The sequence below is a fragment of the Equus quagga genome, chromosome 4 (assembly GCF_021613505.1).
Source record: "Equus quagga isolate Etosha38 chromosome 4, UCLA_HA_Equagga_1.0, whole genome shotgun sequence".
NCBI classification, from domain to species: domain Eukaryota; kingdom Metazoa; phylum Chordata; class Mammalia; order Perissodactyla; family Equidae; genus Equus; species Equus quagga.
In genome coordinates, this window is record NC_060270.1 from 92,398,629 (window position 1) to 92,420,127 (window position 21,499).

Genomic DNA, 21,499 nt, shown 5'->3' on the forward strand with positions numbered 1-21,499 from the left:
AAAATAGAGTTGGAACTAAAAGCAGAATACTTTTCAAATGTAAGGATTATATCAATGTTACAAGTGACAGAAGCCTAAAAAAGAAATGAAAGTTTTAAACTCGAAGTCAGAGAACTACTGTTTGAAGTACAGCATCTATAATTGAAGTTTTAGATACGTTTCAGTAAATTTTCAAAGAAATTTAGAGCATGCAGAGTTCAATGGAATGAATTCTGAAGCTTCTTTATCTATGAAATGTGGCAGCAGTATTAGTTAACTCAGAAGGTCTTGCAGCTTAAATTCTGCAACTCTTTGATATTTTTAATCACTTAATAAGCTTGATAATGACCATGAAGAGCCAATATAGAAATATACACATATACTGGAATCACAGTCAAGTTCCAGCGCTGGGTCTTAACACTAGCTGCGTGAGCTGATGCATGCTCCTATATGTTTCCTGTTTGTCTACTATAAAATGAGGGATGTGGGTCAGATGATCTGAAAGTTCCCTTCCAGTATTTAACTTCTAAACAATATTCCTAAGTTCTTGTCAAAATATAAATTCCACAAAGAAAAAAAAACATTTTTCAGTGACAGGTCTAATATCAATCTCAATGGATCAGCATTATTTTAAAAGGTAGCAAATTTACATTTAAGATGGATAATTTTACAAATTCTTTCTTTATGGATCCTGATCAAGTGAATATGATGAAACTGACACCTGCAGTGTTTTCTTACTGCAGTACATAACAGTAAACCACTTTCTACTACTGTCAGTAATGGTCCCCTGGGTTATGTTTGCCAAACCTGAATCTTGCTATAACATTTCAGAAAAAAAAATTTAATTGGCAGTTACTGCTTTTCACTCCTGGGTTTTGGAAATCCTGTTAGAAAGCAAGATGATAAAAGGAGCCTCAGCACGATGTACCCTAACCTCCCTACAACACAGTAAATACCACAGGTGCCTAGAGAGAGTAAGTATCCTTTTCAACCAGTGGATGTCACTTCAGAACTGTTAAAGCAAAAGTTGAAATTAAGAGAACATGGCTCAAAGAACAGCGCAAGGTAGGAAATGCCTGAATAAGCAATATGCACATTAGAAACAGTAAGAGTAGTTAGTGCAAGGCGGTGGACCAAATAATTCTTTTTTGTGGGAGCTGTCCTTTGCATTGTAGGATGTTTAGCAGCATCCCTGGCCTCTATCTACCTGATGCCTATAGCACCCCTCTTAAGCTGTGACAATCAAAAAATATCTCCCAACATCGCCAAGTTTCCCCGGGGGGGGTGGTGGGGGGCGGGCACAAAACTGCCCCAGTTCAGAACCACTGAGATGGCAAAAGCTATGCAAACAATCTATAATTATGCACAATAAGGGTTAATCTCGCATTGTTGAGTGAAAGAAGCCAGACACAAAAACGAACACATTATATATGGTTTCATGACAAAATCAATTTATGCTATAGAAAATCAGGACAGTAGTTACCCTTGGGAGGAGCAAGTAAGGGGAGAAAGTGCCTGGAAGGAAGCAGGACGAGCCTCCGAGGTACCAGTAATGTTCTGTCTTGATCTGCATGCTGGCTACAGAGATGAAAATTTATTGAGCACTTATGCCAAGTGCACTTTTCTGCATATATACTTCAATAATTTTTTTTAAATGCTATGGAAATCATTACTTCATGATAAATGAAAACTGTGTAGCTCTTACTCTTTGAATCACTTATTATCAAGCTACAAGTGAACTAAACAAAGTTTTAAACCAAACTGTCAACTAAACTAAAAACTTGGTTATTTCCATGTGTTCCTTTTAAAAACAGGAATTTAATTAAAAAAATCCATTTCAATTAATTCATTTGGTAGAAGTTACCTGTTCTCTTGAGATTTAGCTCTAATCCTATTGGCAAAAGCCTCACAAGTCAAAGAAGATTCTTTTTAAGTTTAAAGGGCTGTAAAAACAAACTCTATCACTAATGAGGCATTTCTGTAAACTATGGCAGTTTCCATCTATTGCTAAAATTGGAGAAATATGATTTAGCAGCTGAAGCATAGTTTTGTCTGAAAATAAACTATCTTTATCTGTTTCAACCCAGGAGTTAAGAATTATTTTTCAGTATGTGTAACAATGAGATTCATATGCTTTTATACATAAAGATGTAGTATATCCTTATTCTCCTTTTCCTACACATACATTATTTAAAAGTAATACTCAGATTGGTACCAGAACACTTAACAGGTAATAAAGAAAATTTTACAAAGTTCAATCTACACTGAAGCTAAAATTCTCAATCACATTTATTTAAGAAACTTTAAAAAGATTAATATTGTAGTTTCTTAGGAATTTTTAAGAACTGTATTTTAAAAATACTGCAATAAAAAACACATAGCATCATAGCCAAATGAGTGATTTATTTTTGGAGAAAATAATCAAAACTGAGCCTTTTCCAATAAAGGGGAGAAATAACAATATGAGATCATACCCTGGTTACATGTTAATTACCACATTCTGTACAATGTGGATGTGTTCAACATGTATTCAATGATAATATGAATGAACATTTGAGACTTAAAAATCACAAACCATTTGCCAAGGTTAATTCATAAATGTTGAAATAAATACCTAGAAATAAGTAAATTTTAAAAACTGAAGCCTTTGACAGTGTTTATAGACCAATCCAAATGTTGTACAAATAGTACAGCAAAAAATTAACATTACTGCTAGTTTCCACTTAATTTCTTCATAATATAGCTGTCTGGTGTTGCATTAGTGAAGATACTTCCTACAACCACATGAGTGCCCCAGAAACTATGACGAATTACTTTACAGCAGCCAAGATCATCGACAGAAAATCCTAAATGTCGATAACGTTCATCTGTTTCAAAAAGAGTGTTGTTTGTATATGGTCCAAAAAACTGGAGGAAATAAAAAATGAAGTCATATTTTCATCAGTGAGAAAGACAAAGGAATAATAATTTTTATGCAAACATGAGCACCTATTTTAATACTCTAAATATTTAATAAAATCAAAAGAGCTGAAAAGGTCAAACGCAACATCTAAACTGCTCTAACACCTCTCCTGCTAATACAAGTCAAAGATGTAGCAAATTTCATGTTATCTAGAACCAAATGCGTGACGTTAAATGACCTTTAAAGATGGAAGAAACTTTAGACAGTCATCTATGGTTCACCTTCATCATTTTCAAGATAAGGAAACTAAAGCTCAGAGTAAGTTTTTTTATTTCTAGTCTATACTCTCTCTTACTTGACTTTGAGAAGAAACAGTATACATTCCTATATTAAGATTCAAAATTTTATTACTATTTGTAACTGAAAGATATACCCAGAATTTAAGATGTGACCACAATAGTGGTTCAGTTATTTTCTTCAAAGTACAACTTTATAAATGTTAGTTTCCAAAAAGTTACTTCTCTAAGTATTCTTTTACCATCCATATTTTCTTAATTCTAAAAATAATTGTTTCTTCCTTAAAGAAACTATTGATTGGTAATTCTTAACTAACAAACAGTAAACACACTAATTCAATGTAAATCAAATAATATCTACTAGTGAGGATGGAAAATAAAAACTGTTTTTATCATTTTTAATAAAAAAATTTAAAGTGGTAGAGAAACTTAACTGTGAGTGATAGAGGTCACTCAAAGTTGTGAATGCAAATGACTCATAGTGGTACTTCTTTGGGTAAAATTGTGAAGTTTTAAAAAAGTCTTAAATGATCTATTTTTACCAAGGTTATAATCAACAATTTTATAATAAAAACCATTCCTACTTCAAATTATATAAACTGGCTTTCAAAATATATTTAATTACTCACTGCCAAACCAGATGATGGGTCAATAAAGTCAGCCCAATAGCCTTCAGCTCGAAGAGCATAGCAAATTTCCTTAGCACCACTGATGAACTGCATAGAAAAAGACATAAATTATACGCTAAAGACAGGACCACTACAGGTTGTTTTATTTTTTAGTAATTTTTTGAATAAATATCTTCTGCTTCAGATAGAGAACTCAATAAAGATCAATAAAAAATTAAAACTAATGATAAATTAGACCGTAAAGTAATAAGATTATTTTCACCAGTCCAAAGGATTAATGGTTCATATAACACTTTCACTTCTTTCAAAAAGTCTAAATTGTATATTTTTTCTTCTAAATTATTTCCTATTTTAGGAACTATTTCTAATCAGTTCTATGCTATTAACTCCAAATTTGTCATGAATTATAAACTCTAGTTGCTATTTGGTATCATTATGGAGATATTAGAAATAAGGTAAGAAAGAGAAAACAAAATATTCATAATGCAAAGATTTGAACCATTCATTAGTTTGAATGAAAGTTGTTTAAAAACATATACTTGCTTATGTGTCCTTCAAAAACACATCTATCAACTCACACAGTCAATGAAATATTTCTGAAAAGGCACATAAAAATAATAGAAAATTGGATAGATGGGGTACAGGGCTGGACAGGATACTTACTTTTCACTATATACCCCTCTGTATCTTTTGTATAGGGCATAATCATTACATACTATATGTATATATCACCTATTCAAAATCTTGGTCTTACCATCCTAATTCCTGTGATGTCTTTATTGCTTTATCAGAAGTCTAAGCAGCGAAAAAGACAGTAACAAATATTAAGACCAGATTAGAATGTTAAAAAAAGGACAGATCATCAATGTCTCAAAACAAGAGCACAGTTCCACTTTTGGCCATAACAGAGTAATAAGTATCACATTTGCCATCTGCAGAAAACTATATAACTGACCAAAATATGAGGCAACTGTTTTTAGACCCTGAAAAACAGTCAGACAAAACTGTAATCTTTGATAGAAGGGAAACAAATGAGGTGATCCTTATATTTCCACCAGCTTTCTGTCTGGGGACACTTTCTTGTCGCCGGGCAAAGAAGTGAAGCCCAAGCAAAGTGATGGTGTCACCGAGCTGAGGAGGTAGAAAGCAAGAGTTCTGAATGGCTAAAGCACCTGGAATTTGCAGGGCAGAGTACTGGAGAAGAGGAAGATACACAAACAGGGCTCCTGACTAGTTTGCAGAGCAATTTGCTGTGCTTCAGTAGTCAAGGACTGAACTGTGCATACAGAAGGTAGATTCCACCAGGCCCAGTAGAGTGTGCCTGCTGCAGGGCTGAGAGCTGAACAGTGATATTAGGGGTCATGCAGTGCTAGGTAACATGGATTTATGGCCCACTCAGAGTGATGAGACCTTGCTAAGCACTTCTGGTATTCAGCTGAGATCCCTAAAATGTCAAGCCTTAGGAATATGGGCCATATCCTAAAGAAGGGGTTAGCAAGCGACATACATAGTGTGAGGGCCAAATCCAGTTGGCTGCCTGCTTGTGTAAACACAGTTTCATTGGAACATAGCCATGCCTGTTTATTTATATATCGTCTATGGTTACTTTAACAATACAAGGGTAGAGTTAAACAGTTGAGACCGTATGACCTACAAAGCCTACAAATTTACTATTTGGCTCTTTACAGAAAAAGTTTGCTAACTCTCACTATAGAAGTACACAACTTAAGCTAACATTTTCTCCCAAGACTTTCTTGTAAATTAATGAAAAACATTAAGATAATACTGTATCCTTTAGGTTATCGTCATACTTAAAATTACACTTATTGCTGTATTTCATTAATCCTCAGAATTCTTAAAAATAGGAAAACTACTGAATATGGTCTGGAAAAGTCATTAGAATATTTATCAATTTCATGAACAGATGCAGCATACACAAAAACTACAAGGAGAATAAAACAATGCAATCAAATATCTGCAAAGACTAACTAAAAGAATCCCAAATTATCACACACAAAAAATCAGTTTAAGTATTTCTCTTAAGATTTCTGTTCATCGACAGCAAACACTGACATCTGCTGGAAAAAAACTAGAACAGATTTAAACCATAAAACAAAATATCTACTTGGACAGTAAGCTACATGTGGCTCTAAAATAAGCACTAATATCTGGTTTCTTTCTACAAATAATAAAATAGCTTCAGTCATTATAAAACTAAAAATCACATGATAAAGCATGCTGCCATTTCAAACCCTGAAATTGGTTACAGAAAACTGATAACTATACTAGGCTCAGGATCAAATGAGGATCCGACCCTTTCAACTCATCAAAAATTAGGACCACTAATGCAACACACATGTGAGAGCTGTCTAATGACTAAATGATAGTGATAAGTATTATTTCCTAAGCAATGTCTTAATATGTAAATAGAATATGTTTACTCACTTACTGCCTATTTAAATTTCAACTCTCTAAATTCAGATCTCTTTAAAATCAGAGACAATGTCTTAGGCCTCTCTGTAACTTCCTTGTTAATTAGCATATAACTTGCTCATGATTGTTAACTACTACATGAAATTTATTAGCAAAGCTGTATGTGGGACATTTAAGTATGAAGTCATTATCATAAAATACTCTGTTGAGTATGTAAGATATATTTTTACAAATGGAGAGAACCACACACCCAACTCTAAAGAAAATATAGAATAATTCCTGATATTATCCTGCACAGAAATTAGTAAAAGGAATTTTTTCAACTATAGTTAGCCAAGGTGCCCAAGTGAGTTCATCTTAACCTGTCACACAGGGAAAGGGATATTCTTTTCTATCTGTAGACAAAGAAATTGATATAACCCAACATCAAACTCTTACAGAAAAAATTATAGAATTTTTAAATATAACACTTGAAGTTACCACTTATTTCTCAGGTTGGAAAAAATGAAAGGAAATGCTAATATCTAGGGTAAGCTAGAGTGACAGCATATATACTAGGATAATCTTTTTGGTGGGCAAATTGGCAGTGTGTATCAAAATTTAAAATGAATATACCCCTAGACTCAGCAATTCCCTATTTAGAAATTTACAGACGTAAGTGTGTGCATAAAAATTCACAGCCTGCAATAGTAAAAGTTTGATTTTCAACTTATAAACTACTAAGGAAGTTTTAAAATAATTTAAAAAATTTATGGTTTGCCCATGCAATGTAATACTATGCAGATTTTATAAAGAATGAAATAAATCTATGTGCAATGCTTTGGAAAGGTGTCAAAACACATCTTCTGGTTAAAGGCAAAGGACAGGAAAAAAAATGTGAATATATAGTATTACATTATTATTGTACCGTACACTGTTACTGTTTACTTGCTGAAGGTTGGGATAATTTTCACTTTTTATTTGACATCCTCTAAAGACAGAGAGAGAAAGAGATATGGAGGGAGAGAAGAGGGTCAGAGAGAGGGGGAGAGAGAAAGAGGCATGAAGAGTTAACTTTATTTTGCTGTTTTTTACTGTACTTTCCAAATTTCCTAAAACAGACATAAATTTGAAAAAATAGGAAATGAATGGAAAGAATCTAAGTTTTTCAAAGATACTAAAAAAAATTTGTGACATTTTTATTCTCAGAAAAGATGTAAGTTCTTTAGTACTGCAATATGTTAGCAGAGAATTAATAAAGGCTAGAAAAGGCACCCATCATTTTAGAACATCGGTTCACTGGTCTTTAAATAAGATCATAAAATTAAATTGTCAGCAACTGACAGAATTACCTTTTCTAAGAGCATTTCTCTTTCATATTCTACCTCCTCGCTCCAGACAGTCATATCATTCTTAGTTTTCTGTGTTACAGTCAGAATCATTAGTTTGTTGGTGGCCACTTCTGGAAACAGTGATTCAAAATCTACCAATGAAATAAGAATAAAAATTTCAGGAGGAAAATAATTTTTTAAAGATGAAACAGTGCATAAAAATACTTCTTTTGAAAAATGATGATTAAGTTAAATTATTGTGGTACCAAGGTAGGTTTATAAATGCATATTATTTTTGAAAAGAATGAAATGAAGTTAGTTTTGGCTTACTTCTGTTCTTTTTGGATTAACTGAAATATTACTGCCAACAATTCTGAAGAGTAAGTAGGATTAAATGTTATTGGTGTTGTAACTTCCAAAAAAACAAAAAGTTCATTAAGATTTTTCTCAGTATTATGTAATAGCTCAAATTATAGCTCTAATAATCACTGAGGAGTGGAACGACTTCAGGGAAAAAGTTATTAAAAATTCTACTATTCTTTAATGCCAGCTTGAGGTCAGATGTCAGGGGACATTTGAAAGCCTTTATCCTGGCCATGCAATCATTTCCAGCCAGACACATTAAAATATTAAGTTACAAAATATTATGATTCCTATGGAGTACATTCAACAAATTAAAACATTAGTGACATTATCTACCATACACTACTGTAAAATGTGTAAAGCACAACATACCCTTTCGCAGCAATTCCGGACATGTTTGGATTGCACATTCTACTTTGGCACTTTCAAAGTAAGTTTCTGCACTGTTAATTTGTTGTTCAACAGGTGCATCATTACCCTAAGGGAAATAAGAAATATAAGCAAACAAAATCTGGAGTTCAAATAAAATATCTTGCATGTCATGAACATGTCTTCCCTAGAAGGTTCTAACTGGGGATAATAATCAGTGTTTTCTTATATACTCAAACTTTTATCTATGATGAATCTAAGATTTGAAAATTCTAAAAAAAATTTGAATAATAAAACCACAAACGTCTAAGACTTGATATGGATATAAGTTGGCTAAGAAACTAAATAAAATGCCATAATTGTGCCTACATTACCTCTTCTGATATTTTGTGATATCTAATTATCCTTTCTTTTCTTTTGTTCTATTACCTGTGTAATGGGGACAGTAACACTAATTTACAAAATAACATGATTAAATATACAGTCTCCTACAGGAAGAGCTTAGAGGCTTTTTATTCACCTGAAATGTACTAGGTACTTACTAAACATCAGACACTATGACAAGAACAGGTACTATAATGGTAAAAAATCCAGTCCTCACTCTTAGATATATCAGCTGGCAGAAGAAAAATAGCACAAATAAATGTAATCCAACATGAAAAGTGCTACAGAGTTATGAAGAATGTCTTCTGGCAGTATAAATGGGGATGAAACTTGCTTTGCTGGGAGAAATCAGGAAAAGGCTGAAATCATATTTGAGCCACATGTTAATTAATGTGTATTTTTTAATAGGTAAAAAAGAGGTGAATATAGGTTAGGAATTCAGGAGGAAAAACAGTCCAGCAAGAGATAACAGTACAAAGCCATGCAATAGTCAAAGAGAATGTGTATTAAAAAAAGTGAAAAGAACGCTGTGATTAGAGTGCAGAGGGAGTAGTGGGAGGTAAGGAGGGAAATATAAAAGATCAAAATTGTGACAAGCCACTTATGCGACATTAAAAAATTTTGACTTCAGTCTATTTGCAATGAGGAAAAGAAAAATCAGATATAAAAAGCTAATGCTAGTATTACTATGGAGGATGTATGGTTATGAGGAGGAGCAGGTGATAGACCAGTAATTGCCAATATTTATTGATCACTTAGTGTATTTAAGTGCTTTACATACATTTTCAAATTTAATCCTGTGAACAACTTTGTGGGCTAGGGATTATTATTATCCCCATTTTACATATAAAGAAACAGGCTCAGAAAGGTTAAGTAACTTTCTTAAGGTCACAAAATTAAGTAAATGGCAGGGCTAACCTTTGAACCCAGATTCATCCTATCTCCATACCCCATCATATTATGCCTCTAAGAATCCAGTTAAGAGAAGGAGGCATTCGACTGGCAGTATTAGTGAGAACTGAAAGGACATAAATGATTTAACAGCTACTTCAGAAACAGAAGCAATGCAATTTTGTCACTACTTACGGAAGTGTGATGGAGCGAGGGGTCAAGGTCGGCAATATAATTTTTATCTTGGGACAGTGGGAGGATGACTAAGTCATTTATACTATGGATAATATGGAAGTAAGGACAGGTCTTGAGAGAAAAAGGACTAATTTAGTATTAGACATGTAAAATCTGGGGACTTGTGAGACATCTAGATAAAGATATTCAGCAGATAGATAGAAACATAGAACCATAAATGTCAGAAATAGAAATACTAAATTGGGAATTATAAAAACATAGCCTGTGGAGGAATTCAAGGGGTTAAGTGACCTGGGAGTAATTCAAATGAGAAGATGGAGGACAGAAATGTACGGGAAATATCATGTAATTGGTAGAGCAGACAGAGGAGGAGACAAGAAGACTGAGAAGGAATCATCTGAGATAAAAAGTCAGGAGAGGTCAACTTTGCTCCAATGTTAGGTTATCCAATAGAACCCATAATAATTGTGAGGGGTTGTTAATTTTAATAATACTGCTTTGATCAAAAATTCAGCCTGAACCTATGCAGAAATGTGAAAAATGATAAGTATCAGGGGTCTAAATTGCATGTAACTTTTCACTTGAGTGAGCAAAGATGTAATACCAGTTTAAAAATTCATTTAAAAAAATTCCTCAGACGCTATTAAAAAAAAATCTACTTCTAAGTCTTCCTTTTCGGTTAAAAAAATCTATTTATGTGTCTTCCTTTTTTCATATATTAGAAGTATTTCTGAGATCTCAAAATTTTCTGAAGTTGTTAAAGATGGCTAGAGGAGTTTAAAACCTGTCAGAATTTTGTCTATATATAAATTATAATTACCACTTATAGAAGTGAAAAAATGAGAATTCCAAATTTCTAGTAATATAGAAATATTTTTGAAGAATTATTTAATTACCTAAGAGACTATAATCTAAAGTTAAGTAAAAAGATTATATAGCAAACACTATGTAGAGGAAAATGCCAAGTTTTTAAAAGCTATATATGTAGTTTTTTTATACAATGGAATTAAATAGATTTGTTTTTTACTTTTTCAATGAAAGTAATATGCTCATAGTAATCAGAAATTAATATAGCACTAATAATTAGAAAAAGAATAAATGACATTAACAATTTACCTGAAATTCATTCACATATTGTGCCATCACAAACTCATGTCTTTCACTTGATAAAGGTTCTGCCAGAACATCAGGCAAAGTTTTATGAATCTGGCTTTTCTTCTGCGATGTGGTCCCATTGAGGTGACAATCAAAACCTATGTTTCCGGGAAGCTGGAATCTCTGATCCTGAGGTCCAAATGGTCCCATAGTTTCATCAGGCCATATTGTTCGAGAACCTGAAGAACAACAAAATGAATCATTTTCTCCTTAATAGTTAACTGTATTGGTAGAGTGAAAGAATACTCTTCTTAAAATTATATATTTTTTTTACCCAAATGATAGATCTTTAAAATTTGCTGTCCTGTGTGAATATAAATTAGTTTGCTGTCATTTCCAAAATACTAATCAATGAAACCAGTTGTCAGCTCATAAACAAGTCCATTATTAGGGGAAGGATTCAATAAAATACTGTAATCCATACTATGTTAACGCGTGATAGTCATTAAAAATAATATAGTAAATCTTTATGTACTAATATTGATGAAGTCTAGGACGTATTACATTAAAAGGAAAAGCTAAGTCAAAGAACAGCATGTGTAATGTTTATTTTACATCCTTATATTTATGTTTTTCAATACAGAAAGAAAGATCTAAAAGGAAAGATAACAAATTTAAGAGTGGTTACCCACAGGAGAGGCTTTTAGCTGCCATTACCTGGTGGCACAAAATATTAAAGGTCTGGAAAAAATTCTTGTATGGACCAATGTGACATAACGTCCCGTTTATCAGCCACAGCAGTTAACACAGGTTAAACACTTAGAAAAGAACAAACCATATTACTTCATTCCCTTAAAACTTGAAAATTTTTCTTTTTTAAAAACTAGCTTGTGAAAAATTTAAAAAGATCCAGAAAAAAATAAAGTAGAAAATTAAACAAAGAAATACTCAGAGTAGGAGTTTGGTTTAGAGCAAGGAAGGGACAACTGCTGCACGCCTTAGTTAGCAATAAAAATAAATATTTTTCAATGCCCTGCCAGAACTGACTGAAAATAGCCATGTCAATCAATATGGCTGCCTCATCACTACACCATAAATGCCACCACATCCCTTTTCCAGACTTGTTAATAACACAACACCCATCAATCATGGAACTCTTTCCTGCTGACCCAGATACTGACTCATAATTCTCAACCCAAACACTCTAGCCCAATACTTCTTAAATGTTTAAGTATTTAATAATCATCTGAGAGCTTGTTAAAATGCAGATTCTGATTTATTAAGTCTGGAGTGGGGCTCAAGATTCTTCATTTCTAACAAACTCCCAGAAGATGCCGACGCTACTGGTCTGCAGATCATATTGATTAACAGGGCTCTAGATAGCCACTAATGACTGACTGGAGCCAGTTCAGAAGTTAAAACATATTAGCTATTTTTGAACAAAATGGGTTTTAAAGACTATTCATATCTGACAGTGTCTTTAAGAAAATAAATATCCCATATTAATAATGGATTTGAAGACATTTTCATGTTGACTGGTCATTTAGGTTTTCTCTTCCATGAATGGCCTGTACATATCCATTTTTAAATTTTTTGTTTGGTTTTCTATTGGGTTGTCTTTTTCCTATTGATCTATAAAAATTCTTTATACATTCGGGATATGAACTCTTTACATATTTTGAATGACAAATCTTCCTTTATGATACATATATGTTTAGCCTTCAGATGATGTAAATTGGGGAGTAATCAGAGATGGAGTTGTAAAATAAAACTAGGGCAAGATGGAAGGCTTTGAATGCCCAAGTGAACTTATTTACATTACATTCTAAGTAACATGTTGCACGAAAAAAGGATTCCACATGTAATCCCTTACGGATACATTAGGGTAAGTTTCTAAGTGCACTTTCTTAATATTTTAGTGTGCTTATAAACTTTCAAGATAGGAATATGGCATTCTTCAAACTTACCTAACCATAGAACTTAAAAACACATTTGTTTTAGACCTTGAACAATGATGCATAGTTTGAGGATAGTTTGGGAACTGCTACTGAAAGCACTGAGGGATAAGCAAGATAACTTGATAAACCCAGTTTATCAAGGAAGTGACATGATGATTAAAATATTTTAGTATGATTAATATGATAGTTATGTGAAATGGACTAGAAGAAGCAGACTTTACAGATAAGTACTACAAAGTACAAAAGTACAAAGTACAAGCAGATTACCTACTGTAGGTGAGTTACTGATTCAACAAACACTAAAACAGAAAAGGTGCCAGCTACATTTAAGAAATTTAGCAAAGAATGGCAAGAAGTAGTAACACAGTTTAACAGAATCAAACGAAGATTTGTTTCAGGTAGGACTGTGTAAATCTGAAGATAGTTAGAAAGGAACTAAAGTTCAAGAAAAGTTTTAGAAGCCAACATTCATTCTTTCTTTCTTTTTTATACTGAAGCTTTCTGGTATAAATATTTAGGCAGAGCTCTGGTTTTATTTTCAATCGGATAAACGTAACTTTAGAAAATCTGTAAAACCTCAAGAAGAAACATGACAGAAACACAACTCAAGATATTTTGAAACAATTATAAGCAATAACTTTTACTTACATATATCTGGAGGTGCAGTGGCCACATGAGACTCGTCAGAACCTGAAGATCCTGCAGTTGAAAAGGCTTTGGGATTGACAACCCTTCTAACTAAAGAGCAAAATCCTGGGAGGTAGGAAACCAGCCTGGCTCTGTTACAGAGCACCTAAGAATGACACGAAAATTAAAATCATTTGTTTTGGATATAAACATTATACATACACAATCTCTGTCAAATCTTCACACTGCAATGTACCTTTAAAAACTAAAATTTATTCTACTATTGTTGAGCACCTACTATATGACAAGCATTATGTATATTTACAATTTTAAAAATAAACAGAATATTAAAAAAAAAACAAGCAATAAATTACTTTGGGTAAAAGTGTATGCCTTTTTCAATAAAGGCTAGAATCAAGAGGACCACACTAGAGAAAACAGGAATCTCTAAAATTTGCCCTATTTAGCAACAACACCAAAATGGTAGCACAACTAGTAAGATTCTATCCTCAAAATAAAGAACTTTCAAAACCTCTCTTAGGACCAAAACTTTTTTACCTTCTAACTGTTCTCTTCTTTTATTGCTATAAATTGTGCTAATTGTCTCCCATGCCACCTTTATCTTTCCTCTTGGTTTTACAGCAATGTCTACCTTCCTTCATTTTAGCACATACATTTGTGATACATCTTCTGCTTCTATGTTCCTTTCCTACACTCTGAGGTCAGTTACAGTGGACGAATGCGTAAAGATCCTTCATGCATAAGCTTTTAGCAAAATACATGGATCACAATAATTTAATGAACCGGTTGGCAAACTACAGCTGAATACAGCCTCATTCTTTTTTGGTAAATAAAGTTTTATTGTTAACACAGCTACACCCATTTGTTTATGTCTGCTTTCGTGCCATAATGGCAGAGTTAAGTAGTTGCACATAGACTCTATGGCCCACAAAGCCTAAAATATTTACTATCTGACCTTTTACTTAGAAAAAAAAATCCAACTCTAATTTAGTGAAAAACATATAAGAACATAGACTGTATCATCTGTGAAATGCTATTAAAAGATTTAAACAATTAAGAAATCCCTTGGAGGAGCTGGCCCACTAGCATAGTGGTTACCTTTGCACACTCTGCTTTGCTGGCCCAGGGTTCACAGGTTTGGATCCTGGGCGCCAACCTAGCACCACTCATCAAGCCATGCTGTGGTGGCATCCCACATAAAATAAAGGAAGATTGGCACAGATGTTAGCTCAGTGACAATCATCCTCAAGTAAAAGGAGGAAGATTGGCAACATGTTAGCTTAGGGCCAATCTTCCTCACAAAAAAATAAATCCCTGGGGGAGTAGGAAAAGGTTTCACAGAGGATATACTAGGTTTTAAAGAAATAGTATAAATGTGCTGGAGAAAGGGGTATTACAATGACTGACTTTTAGGAACAAAGGCATAGAGTCCTAAAAGGTATATTCAAAAGAGTGACAGCCCAGTGAGGGTGGATATAAGGGAGTACAGCAAAAAACAGGCTTGAAAGTTAACTTGTGGGCAACTACAAAAGGCTTTATATTTGACACAGTCAGTTAAGGGCCTGTTAAATTAAGATAATAAGGCAGAATTTTAATCTGTAGGCAGGGAGGAGTAGAGTAAATTGATAAAGATAAGGAATGTTTCAAGGAATGTAGTGCTAAAGGTAGTATAAAGAATGGACTGGAGTGGGTTAGAGATGGGGTATGAAAACTAGTCACCCGGATGTTGAAACAGTCTATTTCCATTTGATACTTCTGAATCATTCTTTTTCCCTTACACATGGTATTCTGAAATCCAACCCATGTGTTCTTTCTGACTTTCTTTCTCCTTATAAGTAAAAGAGAACATCCTAACTGGTCCTTCTACCTTTCTCACATAATTTCTTACTAATTTTACTTCCCCTTCCCTTCCTCTACTCTTTAGTCACATAAAAATATCTACCCAACATTTGCCATCTTTCTCTGTCTTCTTTTATAATGCCACAAGATTTCTTCTGCTAAAATGCCCTTTTTTTCTCTCCTTCTAGGCCTGGCAAATCTGAACTCTTTCTTAAAGACCTGGATAAACAGAACATCCATCATGTGTCTCCAAAGTGCAAGGCTTGTCTCCAGGGCATTCTGCCCACCTGAATATTTAAGCATCTTCCCTTGGGGTGTGTACCCAATCTGCCCAAAGAGACAAAAATGGTGATTAGTAGGGTTTTTACCCACTAGACAAACTCAGACTTTTGGGTGTTTCTATAATATAAATTTACCTTTGCAACTGAGGACAACTAACAGAATATGCCTCAGGATCTAAAGGGAATTTAAAATTTTAAATTCCAAAAATATCTGAGCAAAGGCTCACAATATTAAGAGGCTCAATAAGATTATCTGAAGGTGACAATACTCACTAAAAGCATACAATAGTAAATAAGCAATAGATGTTAGTGACTATGGCCCATGTCCTGTGCTAACTGCTTTACGTGCATTATTTTTACTTAATTTTCATAATAATTCTATATACCATTATTATTTTAAGTATGATTATTAAAATATGATTTGTGATCCTTCACATCCACATTACTTCTCAAACAAAACCAGATGGAAAAGGAAAATTAGCCAAATTATTTTAGAAATTGCCTAGTATTATTAATGATTATTTCAGACCCTGAGAACCAAAGGCACTAGATTCTATTTTGATATTTTTTCTTGATAGTAAAACTTTTTTGGTAAGGAAGATTGGCCCAGAGCTAATATCCATTGCCAATAGTCCTCTTTTTGCTTGCGGAAGACTTGCTGAGATAACATCTGTGTCAATCTTCCTCTATTTTGTATGTGGGACAGCTCCACAGCATGGCTTGATGAGTGGTGTGTAGGTCTATGCCTGGGATCTGAACCTGCAAACCCCAGGCCGCCAAAGCAGAGCATGTGAACTTCACCACTACACACTGGGCCGGCCCCTTGACAGTAAAACTTTTAACAAAAGTTGTATAACAAAATGTGAGTTTGTTTCCAGTCTAGGAAAATCTAATTACCAAGTTCCATTTTAGTGGCAAAATAAACTAGTATCTAGTCTGCCCACTGAAAAAGATAGGTGGTGACGGTACTAATTTGCTTCAAACTTTACCTTTTATCCTATATGATTCTCAAATTCTTTACTGTGGAAGTGGAATATTTTGTGCAAACTTGACAGATTTTATGATATTGGGTTAGCTGGTGAATAAAATAATTAAAAGTAACAGCCAATAAATAGCCAAAAATTAGAAGAGCCAGTTTATTTTACTTCGAGGATAAGTATTTTATACATGGCTAACTTCAAACAAACCTAGAATTCTACACTTGGGAAGATGACAGGCTATTAAGATTTAACTGTAATATTCTTATTGGTATATAAAGACAAACAGTCTTTTAGGTGCTGTCTTAGGAATAAGCCCTGCTTTTGGCCATGTGAGGAGAAAACTCGGTCTACACTAGAGACTGAAAAGTGATCATCTACAAAATGCATCGGTATCCACCTACAGAAATGTCTGTGTGGTACAAGAAATTTGAAATGGATATCAACACGGAGAAACTGTGAGATTTCACACAAAAGTTCCAGTTTTTTGGCTGCTCCTGAAACCTCAGAAGATCTGGCAGCACTGGATTCACATTCCCCAATGGCATGAGATAGCAATAAATCACTGTAGCTAAGGAAAGGCTGCCCACTTTACCTAAGACATGAGTATTCCAGTTTGTCAGTCTCCTCCAACACCTCTTAATTTACCTGCCCAGCTTCTGAAGCACGGCCATTTATGCCACGCTAACTAAACTGTTAAAGACACATCTATCTGCATAATTCACTACTAACATCCACTCTGAATTTACAGTGCATATAAACTAACACAAAATTTCTTAAAGTACATTTGAATATTAAAATTAAAATTTATTTTAATAGGAACTTCTCACAATGAAAGGATTTTTAAATATCTTTCACAACAGTCACCCTACTGAACTAATTTATTGATTTAAATCAAAATAAAGCCTGATCAAATATTAGCATTCTCTTCTTTTTTAACTAATAGAACACTATGTTACTTTGAGAGTACCACATACTTCTTTTACAACATTCCCTTTCTGTGCATGTTATGGCTACCGAAAAATTCACCTTAAAAAGTGGCCAAGACTAATGGTCAACTTTTACAACTTGTCCCTATAGTCACATCATTAAATTTAACTGCAGGAATACTATCCTGGCTAACTGTTGGCATGTTAATCTTCCTAACATACAGCTCTGAATAAACCCCCACGATTTAAAGAATAAAGCCTAAATTACAGAGTTCAGCATTCAGGGCTCTCGATTACTTGATCTCAACTCCAAAACCAACCTCATCTCCTGGAATCTCTTTTATACATCTTACATTCAGGCAGCCAGAACTGATTCTTGATTCAGAAAGGAGAGTGTCTTTGGCTATACCTCCAGCTCTTCCCACTCAAACCTCAGATTATTGAAACCTCACCCCTCTTTTAAAACTCAAGTTAAATGCTTCTCCAATTAACTGATCCCAAACTCCTACTTTTCCTTCTTCACAAAGGTCTGAATCTGCAACGCATCTTTGCGTAGCCTTTAAAAAATTAAAGCTTTCAACTTCTTTTTCATGTAGCTGTTTTAATACACATCTTATGTCCCCTACTATGTGAACTCTTTATGGTAAGATGTGTCTTACTAATCACTGGACAGTCACATGCAATAAATCTTTCTGGTCTATGTGAATATTATTTCTTGCTCCCATTTCGTAGGATTTGGAAGGTTACTTCCTATACCGAAACTGCTACAAAACCTTCAGTTAACCAAAGGAATAAAAAACGGCTTAAAAATACATCCTAAATATTTACTGATAGAATTCCTTTTAAAAATATTGAAAGGATGCTGGCACTGAACTTATTTCTAAAAATTGAATCTGGAGAACTAAGTACAGGGTACCGAAAAGAAGGTTTGTGTTCTACCTTCTTTCAAAGCGTACCAACACAATTTCCCATCCTTCGCTTCCCTTAACATTTTTGACACACTAACTCTAATCACGAGAAGTATTATGCCACCACTGCCATTGTAATTAAGTCCGTCCCTCTATTTCCTAACAAGTTCCCCAACCATTTCACCATCCTGCTTCTTAAGAAGCTGCTTTACTTACATTGGCCATCGCTAGCGGAGAGGGCAGACACAAAATATCTTCCCTTCTGCAAAGTTACCCCTGGGAAGGGACAAAACAAAACAGGCTAGAACTGGATTACCCTCTGACAGCAGACAGCTCGGGGAGCGTCGGCTCTCTGCTCCTGTGCGCTCCTCCCCAACGACCCGACACAGTCAGAGCCTGCCCCAGACCCCACGGAGACCCGAATTCGCCCCCGCCGCCCCAGGGCCCCGAGCCCTTCCCCGCGGAGGCCGGCAGCCCCGAGCCCTCCCGGGGTGCCCGCTGACAACAACGCGGCCCCCATCCGGGCGGGACAGGGGGCCGGCGGCCAGGGTACAGTCCTGAGGGCCGAAGCGGCTCTTTTAACCCAGGTCAGGGTTGCCTGACAACAGCCCCAGCAAAGTTCGAGCTGAGCTGAAGGGTGAGGAAGCGACAAAGTGCCTACAGAGTGACAGGACGACCGGGGATAGCGACAGGGGCCCTGTGAGCATAGGGGCAATACTGAGAGCTATGGCCCGAAGACGGGCACATTTGGAGGGGCTCACGCGGGCGGGAACCAACCGTACCAGTCACCAGCACCGCCTCCAGCTGTCCCAGACCCTGACTCTTCCCGCCGTCAAAATGGCGGCGCCGACGGCAGCTGGGGTAGCGACAACGCTGGCAGTGACAAGGCTGAAGAAGTTGCTTCCGAGAGCATCGATGCGAAGGAGCGCCGAACCAATGATGCGCACGCGCACAGTAGGCCACACGCCGTGGGCGGAAAAAAGGTGACGTGGGGGTGAGTTGGCAGGATGGGGACGAGGGACCGTGAGCTGGGTTGGGCGGCTCGTTTGTTTTCGTTCCTTAAATCATTGATCCATTTGATAAATTCCTCCCACCCCGAAGAGATACAATCTCCTATTCGTTGTATCATATCACTTGTTTTTCATGAATCACTGCGTTTGAGCGTAGAGCACTTATGTTTTTCTTTTTGTGTACCAGGTCCTTAAGAAGCTTAATAAATATATTTATCGAAAGACTTATTTATAAATAGTATATCATTTTTATTTATCAACTGTCTTTTTAAAATGTACTGAAGTCCGTACTTTATTCATACTGATGTTTCTAGTTGGGTCATGTTGGGCAGGTTACTTAGTCTCTTTATGCTTTAGTTTCCTCACTTCTAAAACGGGAATAATAATAGTGCCCACCTCATAGACTATTTGTGAAGATTAAACAAGTTTATATATAGCTAACACTTATATAGCAATACACACACACAGAGCCCAGAGCTTGGGAGTCACAGAAGGCTTCTGAGAAGGGACCACTGAGCTGAGTGTTGCGGTTACTTACAACTCGTTATTTTTTCATGCTTCATAATTTCTCTTTGTATTTGGCTTACTTGTCCTGGTTATATAACAAGATTTCTGGTTGAATGATGATTATAAGCTTTTTGAGAGTAGGAACCATATGTTATTCATCTTTGCCATGAGAGAAAATCATCTGTCAGGAACAGGTGGGAAATAAAAGGAGACAGTGATCAATGGTGTGGCGGGAGGCTGTCAGGAATAACTTCATAGAAGAAGTGATGCTTGAACTGTTTTGAAAGATGAGTAGGTGTTTACCTGAATGCCAAGAAAAGATGCAGAGGGGTGAGGACATTTCGGGCAAAGGAGGCAGTATGAATAGAGGTATGGAATCCAAAACAGTATGAGCAGTTGGAGAGATCCACAGGCAATCAAGGGATTAAGTTGGAGGTAGAAAGGGGCCAGATCATAGTCAGCCTTCAGTACAATGATAAGGTAGATGTAATCCCGAAGCAATGAGAAGCAACTGGGCAGATTTAAGCAGACTCATGGCGTTATCAGATTTGTGTCTTGGGAGTATCCTCTGGCTGCAGTGTAGAGGATAGGTTGGAAGGGTATAGGAATGGAATTGGATCAACCGGATAGGAGACTATTGCTGGATCCATGGGAAAGAACATGAGAGCCTGAACTAAGGGCAGAGGGAAGTTGAGGAATCAACATAGCATAGCTGTCTATTGGTTGCACGTGAGGTAAAAGGGACAAATTAAAGATGATTCCTAAATTTTTGACTTTGGATACTTGGTGAATGGAGTTGCTTGTGCTGAGATTGGGAATCCAATAATATGAATATTTGTGGAATGTATTCTCTATGGGGGTACTTGGGTAGAGATTTTCTGTTTATCTATTTTAATTCTCATAACAATCCAGAAAATGGACTTATTATTTTTCTCATGTTCAATATGAAGAAATTAAAGCACCAAGAGGTTAAAGTATATTACTCAAGCTTCCAGGGCTGGATTTAAATTTAGTTCTGTTAGGATCGAAACTAATGTTCTCTTTCCCACAGGTATTGTCTTCCAGGAGGAGAACTGGTTTTAGGAGAAAGAAAACGAGTTTGATTTGGGATACTTTGAGTTTTATGATGCCTGAGGGACATACATGTGGAGTTATCACTAAGACGTTTGAAAGTAAGCTTGTTGCTCAGAAATGTGGTTTATGTGGGAGACAGAGACTTGAGGGTCATTGACATATGGGTAATAGTTAAAGCTGTAGGAACCCCTTAACCTGGATTCAATAATGGGCTTTACAAGAAGGAAGGTCAGCTCCTGAAAATGTATGCAAATTTTTGTATATTTGTAAGTAAATCCGTTTTTTTTCACCATAGGGAAAGGATGCATATCTTCTTCAGATTCTTAAAGGAGTTCATGACTCTGAAAAGATCAAGAACCACTAGTGTCAAGTATAAAAGGAAAAGAGCCAAGGTCAGAATACTAGGAAATATTAATTAAAGGGGTAATAGAAGAAGAAAAACTAGCAATGGAGACTGAGAAGTTTCAGGCAAAGGGTGGAAGGAAATCCAGAGAGAGAGAGGAATATTCTAGACATCAAGGA

The 21,499-nt window shown here is 35.4% G+C and overlaps 1 protein-coding gene across 2 annotated transcripts; it reads right to left on the minus strand.

Moving 5' to 3' along the window:
• Positions 1-2,362: 2,362 nt before the first annotated feature.
• On the minus strand, positions 2,363-19,293 carry MMADHC (metabolism of cobalamin associated D). Of its 2 annotated transcripts, none has more exons than XM_046659299.1 (8): positions 19,169-19,293; positions 18,603-18,662; positions 13,453-13,597; positions 10,868-11,085; positions 8,285-8,390; positions 7,571-7,701; positions 3,807-3,893; positions 2,363-2,886 (listed from the first exon to the last, which is right to left on the minus strand). In XM_046659299.1, the coding sequence occupies exons 2-8, from the start codon at positions 18,609-18,611 to the stop codon at positions 2,692-2,694; spliced, it is 891 nt and encodes a 296-aa protein (XP_046515255.1). In that variant the 5' UTR covers positions 18,612-18,662; positions 19,169-19,293; the 3' UTR covers positions 2,363-2,691. The 2 variants fall into 2 exon arrangements, with proteins under 2 accessions (XP_046515255.1, XP_046515256.1); XM_046659300.1 differs by having other exon boundaries at positions 19,164-19,220.
• Between the last annotated feature and the right edge of the window lie 2,206 nt (positions 19,294-21,499).

Coding starts and splice junctions, on each gene's coding strand:
- MMADHC (XM_046659299.1), bottom strand. Junction 11,086..13,452: donor CACTGCACCTCCAGATATAT/GTAAGTAAAAGT, acceptor GTTGTTCTTCAG/GTTCTCGAACAATATGGCCT. Junction 2,887..3,806: donor ACCCATCATCTGGTTTGGCA/GTGAGTAATTAA, acceptor TATTTCCTCCAG/TTTTTTGGACCATATACAAA.